General features: G+C 39.0%; 1 protein-coding gene across 1 annotated transcript in view; it reads left to right on the forward strand.

Annotated features, from left to right (window-relative positions):
- GREB1L (growth regulation by estrogen in breast cancer-like) overlaps positions 1 to 13,670 on the forward strand; it is a 64,433-nt gene that overhangs the window by 7,013 nt on the left and 43,750 nt on the right. The window contains exons 3-8 of the mRNA XM_010574310.1: positions 2,079 to 2,255; positions 5,023 to 5,199; positions 7,140 to 7,262; positions 10,706 to 10,840; positions 12,755 to 12,892; positions 13,229 to 13,348. Of these exons, the coding sequence (XP_010572612.1) occupies positions 2,079 to 2,255; positions 5,023 to 5,199; positions 7,140 to 7,262; positions 10,706 to 10,840; positions 12,755 to 12,892; positions 13,229 to 13,348 (870 nt within the window). The remainder of the gene's footprint in view (positions 1 to 2,078; positions 2,256 to 5,022; positions 5,200 to 7,139; positions 7,263 to 10,705; positions 10,841 to 12,754; positions 12,893 to 13,228; positions 13,349 to 13,670) is intronic.

The raw sequence follows: 13,670 nt of genomic DNA on the forward strand, positions 1-13,670 counted from the left end.
TTCAGCCAAAAACTGGTTCAGCAGATTGTGGATGTAGGCACAAGACTGAGTCCAACACAGGTTGTGTTTTCAGCAAGCTGCTGCTTGCCAGGAAGTTCATGCTAGCTGATTATGTGCATTCCACTTTGCGCATCCTCTATGCTTGGTACAGTTTTGAGATAAAACCAAAACCCATTAACTTTCACCATTTTTGCTGAAGTTTTAAACTATGGGTTTTTGCACAGTAGTGCAGACACACATATTAATAAAAGGTTGAGATGGCTCTTGGTTAAGTTGTGATCACGTTGTGTTTCCAGGTCCTTAGTCAGTGTCTCTCTCCAGTGGTTTGATTTTTTTTTCGCTTATAATTTCTGTAACAACTATGGACTACTTGAATATATTTTAAATTAAATGTAAGTAATATACATTAATAGCTGAAGTCATAATAGATACTACAGTAATTTCAAATTTAGTTTATGTCTGTTTTTAACAATAATGTGGATTATTGTGATTATTATTTTATTCTGAAGTATTGATTCATGCAGATGCATGCATGTGTTGTCTATGTTAGGCTGTAGCAAGAGATGGTCAGTGGATAACCATGTGATGTCTTTGGATATCCTGAAATGGGGGGGGAGTTCTGCCAGCTGCTGCTGGGATATGTGTGAGGCCAGACTGTAGCACTGATGTTGCAGCTGGAGAAGTGAGAATTGGAGGGGAACGCAACATAAGAGTCTGGTTTTTCATAAAACTTGGTAGTGCTTTCATTGACTTCTGCCTAAGGGAAATCAAAAAGCCCAATGTGATCATATCCTTTCCTGTGAAGGAAGCCACATGACTGTTGCTTTCTTGTACACCTGTTGTTTTCTTGCTTGAAAGTAGAAATTACTCAATAAAAATAATATGGTGGAGCTGTACAAAAAAGTGAAGGGTGATTCTGATCTCTGTAAGTCCAGTGTTGAAACTAATGGAAGAGTCTTTGGATGTTGTTTTTAATTTACTTAGTCAAAAGAATCTAACTTTGAAGTTGGCTTTGGTTTGAGCAGAAGATTGGACCAGCTGGACCTCCAGAGGTCCCATAATTGCTCTAAGCTATCCTATCCAACCATTTGAAAATCCCCACTGTGGCTGCTTGGTACGTGGCTGCCAAGCTCACCCCGGGTCCTGAGCTCCCAATGGCCTCCTTGTGGTGCCTGGCCACAGCTCTGGGCTGCCTTGCCATACTTTTTTGTATGTCCCAGCCTGCCACCTGCTCGCTGCAGGACATGGAAGAGCAGAAGCTCGCTCCAGTCTCCAGTTTTGCCCACTTCTGCCACTGGCTTTAGCCTTACATTGACCAGTAAGTAGCACAAGAACCAACATTATGTTCTTATTTTGTGTGCATACGTGTGTTTGGGTGGGAAAAAAAACTAATTGGAGACTTGAAGTCATGCAGTCTATTGAGACTTCAAGAGACTCAGTTGGACACTTAAAGAAAACATGGTGTACATCTCTAAAACCAGTGAATATTTTACTTGCTGGAACTCCTAAATGTATAAACAAGTTAAAAATTGGATTTTTAAATATTTTTCCTTTAGTAGTCAGTACTAAACTTCAGTCAACAATTTTTATCATTCCTTTGTATTACTTAGTGAGGTTTATGTTCAACTGCCAGGCTGTTACAAGCAACAAAGACAAAATTGGTTCTCTTGAAAAGACTGTAAACTAAAATTTGGCAAAGAAAAAATACTCTTCGGCATGTTTTAAGAGCTTTTTTCTGTTATAAAATCATGAACTTCCCTTCTTATTTTGAATGTGTTTGAAAAATTGAGTTTCTGAGCCATTTGATATCTAGTCTTTAGAGACTTATGTCTCTTCTCTGCCTGAATGTGTTCAGGATTTCTTTAAAATAATGTTTATCTGTTGTCTCTGAAACCCTGAGCTAGTGGATCTGATGAGATGCTATCTCCATTTCCTCTATTTCCATTGAAAAGGATATATTAAACCCCTCAGTTTCAGCATCAAGTTGTGAAGCCCCATTTGCTTTTATAACTGATAAAAAGAAAAAAATTAGATGAAATCTTTTGGAGATTTATTGTTTCTTTTGGTTTGTTTTTTAGGTTTTTGTCAAGCAGGCAAGGATTTACGGTTAGTATCTCTGTGCATGGAGCAAATTGATATCCCGGCAGGCTTCTTGTTAGTAGGAGCCAAATCTCCCAACCTTCCTGAGCACATTCTAGTCTGCGCTGTTGACAAGCGGTTTTTGCCAGATGATCATGGAAAAAATGCACTTTTAGGTAAGAAATTTTTTTTTTTAATCATGCCATAATAATTCAGAGAAAAAGGTCAGTTCAAAATTATCTAAAGTAATTTCAGCTAATGACCTTCTCTTAGAAATATGTCGAGGAGAGGCTTGTTTTTATTGAATTAAGTCTGTAGCTGAACCTGCCTTAAAAGCCCATTTTACAACAAGTCCCTGATTCCACAATTAACCACAATTGAAGCTCAGTGATTTCTGTGTGGGCAGAAGTCAGTTGCAGCCCTGGCATTCTAAATGTGAACTATCCACATACTCTTTATCTCTGTTGATGCTTACAGCATTTTCATTTAAGAAGAAATATGCTCCTGCCACTGTTGAAGATGAGCTCTCTATTTTTCTGTGGATTAAGGGACAAATTCTGCCCTTGGCTCCACCAGGAACATTGTTCTCAATAAGAGCTCTGAGGGCAGTTTGCTTCTCAAAATCTAATACATAGGGGAAAAACCCCCAAACATTTACATCATAATTGGTTACATTTATGAACTTTAAATTTTAATACAAGAATGCTTCTTGGTGACTGAAGACAGATGTATGTGCACCTAGATATCCTGCCTGGTGTACGACTAATATACATTTTAACAGGCCAGTAAAAGTGATTTAATATATTTTGGCTCCTTTAGCCTGTTTTGAATTTACTCTCTTATTCCTCCCTCTAGTCATTGTGGTGCTTAGAATATACTCAGAAAGACCTTTCAACAGGGAGGAAATTACAATAAAGCATAAATAGCCTGATTTAACCATACTGCTCAAATTCTAGTCCAGACCAGCAATATTTTGCAAAACTATTAAAAGCACGTTGGTTTTGTACGTAGGTGCTTTAATGTTATTTATCCCTTAAACCCATTTAATATGTTACTACACACTGTAAACCTTTGGACCTAAGACAGAAATCCCACTGGCCTGAGTTAGATAGGAGCTGTGATGTGATGTGCCCTTGCTGGGTACGGTTGGGCATGTGGGATCATGGGGTATTCTGGTGTATACCACCATCCTCAGAGGACCTTCTCTCCCACTGAGCAGGGGAAGTGTCAAGAGTTGATCAATAGGAACTATCTGATAGACAGATGGTGTTTAGTCTGATTAAATGTGGTACTACTTGTCTTTGTTGGTAAGCCTTCCTCCCACCCCACCCCCCCAGCTTTGTATCCATCTATCATCTCTGATATCATTTGATAATGAGCTAAGTGACTCTCATCTCTGCTCTGGTATTGCTGATGTTACATATTTAAATGCCTCTAGGCCTGTGTAACTCGTACCTATGAGTAAAGAGTTGACTTGGTAGCTCCGTGAGACCCTGATGACTGTTTCTGACAACAATGGCGATGCACCAATAGTTCCTGTGGGTTTAAGGGAGAAGGGAAGGACTGATTCAGTCCCAGGAGAAACAGGATAAAGAAATCTACTTCTTGGCATCCTCTGCAACATGATGGTAAAAGATGATAATGAGGCACATTAAGGCTAAAGACAACGGCCTCATTAATAAGAGTTTTATGGAAAATGTGTTTTGTTAAAAAACCTGAATATCTTTTTCATTAAACTACAAATTTGGCTGACAGGTAAGTGTAGGAATTGGTGTTCTCCAAGGTTCTTGGCATTGTAAAAAATAATGATAGTAGCGAGGATGAAAAATTGGTTCTGTTACAGATCTTGAACTGATTAGTAAATGGAAAAAAAGAAAAATGAAGCATTTCTGCTAGCTATTAATCTGCCCAGCAATATTATAAATCATTATTGATGTTCCAGAAAGAATATAAAATATTTCTTCATTAAGGGTTGAAAGCAATTCAGAGGTGAGTGGAGTGGCAAGTAAGCCAGAGGAGTTTAGTTGTTCAGCATGAGATAATAGAGGGCTTACTCAAACAACAAGGATTTTAAGGCAGGCCCATTTCAGAACATGCCACGTGCTTTGTTCTAGGAGAAGTTAGACTGGTGCCGTCTATATGCAACATTCCCATTAACATAGCTGTGAATGGCACTGGAAATCAAGGGTGCTTATAATCCTCAGTTTGGACCCTGTCCTCCAGACCTCAACTCAAAATTTCACCCCCTTTTGTGAAACCATGTTGGAAACATTGCAGAAAAGCAGTCTTCTGCCTTTGTTCCTAAGTCTCTTACTTTCATGACAGGTTGTAGGTTTTTAAAAATGTTCTGAAGCACTCCTTACTTTTGCCATGAAAATCTTGACACCAAATGGTTGCTTTTAAGACTTTAATAAGCTGTGACAGCTTACTTGGAAAATGCTTTGCATAAGGAGTCTCCGAGAAAATTTGTTAGATATTAAGGTTTATTTTAGTCACATGAAGTTGCAGTGGCTACTATGGATTAGCCACTGCTTGGAGAGATGCATGCAGCTTGGAATCCGTGTTTTTTTAATGTAGAAAAAATTAATTGGGTTGGGTTTTTTTCCTTATGGAAATTTCCTAGCCTGGCATCATAGCTCTCCGGCTGCCAAGTAGTTATTCCTCTCTGCACTGCCTAGAGTGGAAAATTGGTGGTAGGATTTTGGCATAAGTTAGCATGACCTAGAAAGATGGAAGAGTTTCAGAAAAGCTAAGACTGAAATTTGCCTGTGTTTGGCTGCTTCCTGACACACGTGTGCTGTGCAGGGCATCTACAGAAGCTGTCTGGATGAAGGCCTCCAGTCTCTCTGAACTGGATGTGCAGGTAGGTTAAAGTGACCTTATTGCTAGTAGATAGTACAAGTAATTTAATCTGTATGTATATCTTCTGCTTCACTCTTCCAGGATTTTCTGGGAATTGTATAGGCTGTGGAGAAAGAGGATTTCGGTACTTCACAGAGTTTTCCAATCATATCAACCTGAAATTAACCACTCAGCCAAAGAAGCAGAAGCACTTAAAGTACTACCTAGTAAGAAGCTCCCAAGGTGTACTGTCAAAGGGACCCCTTATTTGCTGGAAAGGTAATAAAGGTGCCCATTCACTTAGGGGTTTTTTATTATATTAGTGTGATGTTGAATGGAAAATTGAAAGTTGCAATTGAAAATGTATGCATTCAAAAGGAACCATAGAAGATTACTTTCTTTACTGCTTGAAGGAAAAACTCCCACTGATTTTACTGAAGTCTGGATTTTCCCAAAGAGGTTTATTTAAGTCTTAATAGTAACCATACAATTGCAAATGGCCTTCCTCCATCTCCCTGCACTTTCAGTGGGAGCCTTACATCTGCCCTTTCTAGGATGTGCAACCATCTTGGTAGAAGAAACAAGGTTGCTCAGTCTGCTGATTCTTTTCTGTGCCTGAATCAAGGTGACTCACAGCTAGGCCTCCCACTGAGACTCATCTAAGCAGGTGCAATTCAATCAGTCTAATGCCTGAGGATAGCTAGCACACCATAAGATTAAGACAGCTCAGGTCACTGATCTCAAGGAAAGAGGAGAAATCTTGCACGGTCTTGCCATTTACAGTGTGTTTTACACTTGGGTTTACCCTCTACCAGAGTAACTTGTGCAATATTGTTATGTGCTAAAGAGATTACATTTATGACCCCAAGCCAAGGTAGCCATGGGGTCTGTTATTGAAGGATGCAGTTTTTTGGAGCTAGAGCCATGCAAAGACTTAAGGAGAGAATGGTTTACCTACTCACTATCTACTAAGTTGGTATATATGCAGACTGCCTGTCTTCCTCAGCTGTGGTTTCACTCAGTAAAGACAGAGTTCAATCTGGTGCCTGTTGTTCCAAAGAGGATGATGTGAGGAGAGGAGAAGCTCCACAGGAGGACTGACACACATCTGAAGAGTCACATCCTCATGTGAATAGCAGTATGACACCAGAAAGAGATGGCTATCACCAAGCTGTATGAGTGATTATAGTATTGTATCAGTTAGTGGTTCAAAGGGATTGTGGCTTCAGCTGCTTTTCTCAGTTGCAAGTATAATTAACTACTGCTTTAGAGTAGACGTGTTCTTCAGCAGCATTTTTCACAGATACTACAGAAAGATTTAATTTGGTAGTGAAGTTCCAAATACAGAAAAAGGAAACCTTATTTTACTTTTGGAATCCTTTTTCTGAAACCTGTCCCTGATGCTCATGCAGTTGGGGTTCATGTGTGTCCTGGTAAATGCAGTAACGCACATGTGAAAGAGGCAGATACTGGGGTCACTTTTGGTTATATGCTGATTGCAAGTGTTTTGAGCACCCATGAAGGTTTAGAAAATTGATCAAGAATTGACCTCATGGCATTTTTTTGATAGGCTGTATCCCCATATTGCTACCATCCATCTCGTAACCCTTCACCCTTTACTTACATTAAAGGTCTAATTAGAAGAAGAGAAATTCTTTTAAACACCCCCTTCTCTTCAAACAAAACCTGATTAGATCTCAGATTTAAAAATGGATTAATGTGTGATTTTTAAGGTGACTTTCTCCTCCCTCAACTCAGTTTTCATCCAGACATACACTCACAGTGCTGAGATGTCCCTGAAGGCTTTGTGAAGGCATACTAAGACTCTGGGTTTCAGCACAATTTCCCCTTTTAAAGGGCAACATATGACGGTTTGTATAAAGGTTGTGCCACAGAAGTCACTGAGTGTTTCCTGGGATACGTCCAATACTTTCAAATCTCTTGGAAGCTGCGAACTGAAGGCTCTTGCCATTTTGCAGCATCTGGTCTGTATTTGCCTGGCCCGCTGAGTGGCCCCCAGGGAGGTTTTCTTAATTAGAAGACAAAGTTGACTAAACTGCAAGAGCCGTATCTTCATTGAATGCTGCCATTTGCCACTGTTTGTTGTACGTGCTGTATGTATGCTTTTAACGTTTTGTCACCTTTCGCCACTGTGTTGCTGAACTTTCCTCCTGGAAGGCAGGCCTTGTTAATATGTACTGTAGCTGCTTCGTTTGCAGAATGTAGAAGCAGGCAATCATCTGCTGCTAGCCTCTCTGCTAAACCAAATTCTTCGGTGTCACCGTCCACGACCCCAGAGGGTGGATCAGCTAATGGATACAAATCAGGGTTCACTCAGACAGGTAGGAGCTGAAAGTGCTATAAAGATAACCATTGGGGGTGGTAAGTTACCTCAGATATCGGTGGTTCAGGGATGCTGTAAACAACTGGGTATTTACCTCAAGCCATGGATAGATTACAGCAGGGAGGATGCCTTTTAAAATTTGCTTTGTGAAAGATTAAGACCCAGGTGAGGCTGAAGGTTAGCATAGTCCTAATAAGAGTAGTTGATTAAAAAGTATTAAAAGATCTTTTGATTAATTTATTTGATCCTGTGTCTCCCTGTGTTTGATCTCAAAAAACTTGAATTACACATTTAGAGGGAAGTGTTTATGTAATATATAGACTATTTGTCTTGAAAAGGAAAATAATCTCCTTTTCAGGTTAGAGGGGCAGCTTTTATTTATTTGCTTGCTTATTTACTTATTTATTTAAATTTTATTTCACATAAGGGTGTACTTGAAATAGCAATTTCCTCATACACATACAGTGGTTTTCTGTTATGTGAGCTAACATGCAGCTCATAACTGTTCTAGAAAGCTATTAATGACATACTTAAACAAGGAGAAACTGTAAAAATCAAATAGACATTGGCTGACAAAGCAGCAGCATCTTAATTTCATTTATCTATTTCTTTATTGCAAATAGCCAAGGTGCTTTTCTTCGAGCTTTTTTTCTCATTGCTTTTTTGCAGCTTCATCTGTGCTGTTATGTTTTTGTGTCTGTGCTATTTCTTGAAAAATTAAAAACAGGAGAATACTTTCTGTTAGTTGTTGTAATTGGTTGATATGTATGTACCAGGATATATATTTCTCTAGAGAAGAATGAAATGCAGATATAAAAACAAGATTGTTAAAATACTTTTTCCACTTACAAAGTATGTTAAAAAGGAATAACAAACAAAAGCTGAACATAGGCATTCTTATGAGGTTGTAATCACTGATCAGTATGTTCAGAGACACTTTCCCCAGGTGGTCACCCCTGTCTCTGTTTAGGAAACTATATGCTTTAGGTTTTGGTTAAAATTAAATGAGAGTAGTGTTTAAACACATCTGCATTTCATTGCATGATCCCTTGGCTTCCAGATCCTGGCATGAGAACGGTGCAGATGCATGAGAACCTATTTATTTGAAATAGCAAGTGATCCAGTATTTACACAACTTTGTCTTCTATTGTACCTGCCAATTTAATAGATATACCTTTTATATACTGCTTTCTCCTTATCACTCACTGTGATTTTTCAGTCTGGTTGGTGTTTCTGTGTCACTGTTTGTACTCTTAGGTCATGTTGTCAAAACCTTTTCATCTCCTTCTGCTGTTATCTTCTAGTGAAGATAATGCCACATGCATACATATGAATCCCCTGTGACCGGGAGAAGGGGCGAGAGCACCTTTTTTCAGTGGCATGAATTCTGACATGTGTCACCTATGATGGAGGTCTGACTTTTTCTCTCCTAGGCTCTGTATAGCTGTTTGTACTTTGAGTTGACTTCTCAGTTGTTTTAAAACAGGACTACTTATTAGCAAGTTGCTTTCTGAAATTGTTTTCAGTTTGTTGTGAACTCATACCTATTTTTTCCTTTTAAAGTTGTGTAAATATTTCTGTTTTCTGCCCTTGTAAGTGAGCAGTTCAGTCTCTAAGTTCTAGAAGATACCTGTAGGTAGATAGTTATTGGCACACTCAAGAGTATTGCATTGAAATGGTAATTTTGTGGTAGAAATTAGAGCACAAGAGAATTTTGAAATACCATAGTTAAAGTTGACGGTAAGGTGCGGCCATGACATTGCAGTCCGGTGTCAGGTTCCGCTTTCAAAATGGTGTGGGAAGATACAGTTCCATTGCAAAGGAGAGGTGACTGGCAATGAAAAATGGCTGAAACCTTGAACAGTATAAAAAATTCAGTTCTAGGCAGACACACGAGGGAAAACTTCATTTCAGGTGTTAAAAGGGTGTTAAGCAACTAGAAATAGTGTTTTACAACAGAAAGATGAATAATTTTAATAACTGGTAGTACTACAAGTTCTGCTTAAGTACCGGTGTGATGTTTAAACATATACCAGCGACATCTGTGTTCATAGATAAAATGTCAAGAAAATGTACTAGAACTAGAGAGAGAGAAAAAAACCCCAAAGCTTCTGGACAGTTTACTTTGAGGGAAAACTTGAACACTGCATATTTGCTACATCATATTTAATGACACACCAGTGTTTTCCTCCAAAGCCCCTGACCCTGGTGGTCTATTTTGATAGCCTTCAGCATATTTCCTGTGAATATGGACAAGGTTTTCTGGTGGAGCGGCAGCAGCAGAGGCTTCTGTGTTTGTTCCCCATCCCAGTTACTCTGTCTGGCAAAGCAGACTCTCCTCCCCACCCTCTTTTGACAAATGGTGTGTGTCCTGAGGGTGACTGTAGTTGGTGGATCAAGTTGGTCTTTGCCTTCTGTTTTCTTTACCTGGCTGTTTTACTAGGACATCTGTAGGTGAACTTAGCCTACTTCGCCTGCTTGTTGCAAACTACTTTCTGGACAGATGCTGAGTTAATATTCTTTCACTCCTGTTAAGAATTTGGATTTGTAAGTGTATCAGCATCCAAATGTTGACTTGTTCTTCAAGTAAATTGTGGCTATTAAATGCCTGATGTTAAAGTAGGGGCCTACATGCTGAGAGGTTTGGAATCAGTTCTGATTTACAGTTTAATATTGGGCAAGTATTAGAATTTGTTTGTTCTTCAGTTTATCCATCTATAAAATAAGGTTTATATTTTCCAGCCTTGGTAAAGTGCTCTAAGGAGTTGCTGTTTGTTAATTCATGCAATGAGTTTGGGTTCAGATACCCTTCATTTCTTACCCAGACTTATAAATGGACATACACTTTTCATAGCCTTTGAGACAGTAGTGCTGTAAGGAGGTTATGAATTTGATAATTTTTTTTTTTCTGGCCTCAGTCAAGCTCAGCTGTGTCTGACAGAGGTTCAATAATTTGTTCTTGAAAATCTTAGGTGATGGAGATCCCACAACCTTTTTAGGCAACTTATTCCAATGCTTATTCCCTATGCTTGCTGGGGGGCAAGTCACATAAGCTCTTTGCCTTAGCTTTCACATCTGTAACATGGGATAACTGTGTTTACTTGCCTATCCCATGGGGGTATTTTAAGGAGCAATGACATAGGTCTTTCTGCAGTTAAAATATTTTTTGAGTGTATGTGAATGCAAAATATTGTAGAAGAGATCAATGATGGGTTCAGTAGATTATAAAATCCTATAGAAATGTCCAGTTAAATGTTTGTTACAACTCCTAAAAAATACAGATATACGGATATTTCTTAGGAGTGTAAAAAAATTGTTTGCATTACATGCAGACATGAGTTTAGATAAATGTGTATAACTGTGTGTATGTAGTACAAATTATATATGCACATATATATATAATTTTTAATCATTACTTAATTAAATAACTTCTTTTCTCAGATTCTTCAGTATTCAGTACAGCAAAATCATCTTCTGCTGTTAACTTAAGTGGAACTCAAGACCCATCCCGGAACAAGAACATTGTGAAACCTCTGGCTCTGTCAGTACAGCTCGTAGGAAAGGCATTTTCTGCAGGTATGGCTTTGCTTTCCAAGATAGCTGAGAGCCAAGGGAATTACCAGCTTAACAGCCAAGAAATAAGGGAGTCATCTTTTTGGTGGAAAAAGGAAAGGAAAACATTCACTAGCATTCTGCAAATCTCTCGTATTCTTGTGGTCCTCTGAACAGAAATTTTCCATGGCCATTACTGTCCCCAAACTGAGCCACGCCTTGGCTTTCAGATTTGACATTCTGGTAAAAGTGCATGTCATATCCCTCTTTGCGCTTTCTAAGATATCTAAAAGAGCATAGAAGTCACCTCTTGATATCATACTGATTCTTGCCTCAGTAACTGAGAGCTGTGTGTTGTTCTGCATCTGTAACAGGTACAGTTCCTCCGCATACATCTAATGGAATTTAGTCTCATTTAAAGGAGTTTTAATATCTGTGCTGTTTTAATTATTTATTTCTATATTGTGTGTTTAATAATTAGAACCCTCAACTGTGGCATCTAAATCCCTCGCTGGTACTTTGTTGTGGTATTCTTATTGTTTATTACATTAGCTGGTTAGTCCTTTAAGCAATGAAAAAACCCATCATGCTTATTACAGGGAAGTATGCTTGAATAAGAAAAAATACAAATTTATTTGGTTTATATATGCACATGAACGTTACATTTTATACAAGATGTATTATATATGCTATTTTATACAACGTATGTTGTTATATGTACATAATATTATTATATTGTATCTGATGAATCGTTAACAGTTCTTTGTGTAAAATACTCTTTTCCCCTCCATACCTGTGTAAGAGAATTTATCTTGCACTGAAATTACTTCACACCATTTCAACCACTTCTGTGACTGACCCACATCCACCATATCTGTCTATACCAAATAGTTGACTCAGAGTACAAATGGGGAGCTTGCAATGGGCAAGTGATGTTATTCAAATTTTGCGAATTGGCAACCTGAGAATCTTGTGCCTCAATTTATTTGGATGACTGTGGTTGGAGAGTTCCACGTTGCATTGTTTTAAGCCAAATACCCACATCTCAAATTTCTATTGCAGCTGACATCAGCAAGCTGCTGCACCATCTCCTGCTGTTGCTCCTGGAGTATGTTCCTCGGGGCTAAATCGTTATGGAGCTGGCAGACAATGGCAAGGAGCTGTAGTCCCCACTGGGCTTCATGTCTGCTCTATGCAGTTTGTGCCTTTTTTTTTTTTCTTCTGCAAAAATTAGGCTCTGAAAAACAATAAGAAGGAGCTCAGAAGTGTGAGGATAATTTCTTGTGATGCTCCATTGTTGTAGTTTCATTTTGTGATCTGGATATAGTGGGTCCTGCCAGGGTGTCAGTCTTGCTGGGACTGAAGGATCATCTTAGGCAGAGGTAGCAAAATTAAGCATCCTTTGCCTCAGTAATGCTCAGACCATGTATACTTTACAGCAAACTGCCCCATCTTCCCTGTCCAGTCTCCTTTGCTAAGGCTTTAGATGAGAGCCATGTAGTGAATTACTGTGTATGGCACATGGACAACTGGGGGAAAAAAATATCGATGCACCGAAGTGGCTTACAAATCTTTATGAACTGAATTAATGATATGCATTTTTTAAATTTTCAGCCTCTAAAAAAATGTGTCACAAACTTCCCAATAATTTTTTTTGTTTGTAGTTTTCTATTTTATTTTGGTGGAGTTTGTTCTGGATTTTTTTCTTCCACCTATCCTCCCCACCCTGAAATCTGGAGACCTCATTTCAAGGTTAGGATTTTGCAGCCTGTGCCCAAATTATTCTCTGCCAAGTACACTTCATGCTTTCCCTGGAGTATGTTTCTTTCAGTCACGCATCTTGCCTTGTTCTTTTGTGTCTGCATGTGGCTGTATTATTTTGTTTGTTTGTTTTCAAGATTGTCTCAAGCCACATGCTCTGTATTTTATTATACTCAGCTCCTCTTTCACTGCGTGCCACTGATGTTGCTAACGGAAACGCTAATGGAGGAAGAAATAATGTATTGAGTTCGACAGCCTCTCGGCCAATGCCTCACTCGACATCTCCAAGTCCTGGCTGTGCAGCTGGAGACCAAGGTAAAGAAAACCTCTCTGTTCTTTTATTTTAAGCTGCACTGGCTGTTGAGCCTGAAATTTGAGATTTTGTTCTTCTTCCCATCATACCTGTTTCTACAATTCAGACTTTACAGACCCATTGGGCTTTTGGCATGACCATTAATGATAACGTTGTACTTTTTAACACAGGTAACAACATTTTTGACATCATAGTCTGGCTTCGTGTAAATCTAGGTGTAAACCTCTGGTGCTCTGTGATGTGATACCAGCTAAACACCAGTGTGAAGTGGAAATGTGGGCTGGAATCTGGTCATTTGGGAGGATGGGTTTAGAATTATTTTTTGCTTTCCTTCTCAGCATCAATGTCCAATTCTGGACCACCAAAGAAACGTCACCGGGGATGGTCTCCTGGGTCTCCAGTCCCGCCTCCTGGTTTAGCAGTACCTGTTCCTACAGTTCAGCCTTCAGCAAGAACAGGTAAAACTTGAATAATACAGAGATGTCATTTGGAAAAACCTGTAGTCAGCCAGACCAGTAGCCCTATGCTGCTTCTCTTAAGTGTTGCACAGAAAACATAACTGACCTTGCTGAAGTAGTTAAGGACACCGTGGAGAGTCTTTCAGATGCCCCAGAAAAGCACACATGATTGTCTGGTCCTTGTTGCCATAATCTAAGATGGAACACGGGGAAAATGAAACTGTTGGAGGAGAGAGAGGAAAGGAAGATGCAAATAATATTAATAGAAATCCAAAGCTATGTAAGTCCCCCAAATGTAACTCAGTTCTTCTAAAATTGTACA

This window comes from Haliaeetus leucocephalus, unplaced genomic scaffold (assembly GCF_000737465.1).
Source record: "Haliaeetus leucocephalus isolate CR32 unplaced genomic scaffold, Haliaeetus_leucocephalus-4.0 Scaffold428, whole genome shotgun sequence".
NCBI lineage: Eukaryota > Metazoa > Chordata > Aves > Accipitriformes > Accipitridae > Haliaeetus > Haliaeetus leucocephalus.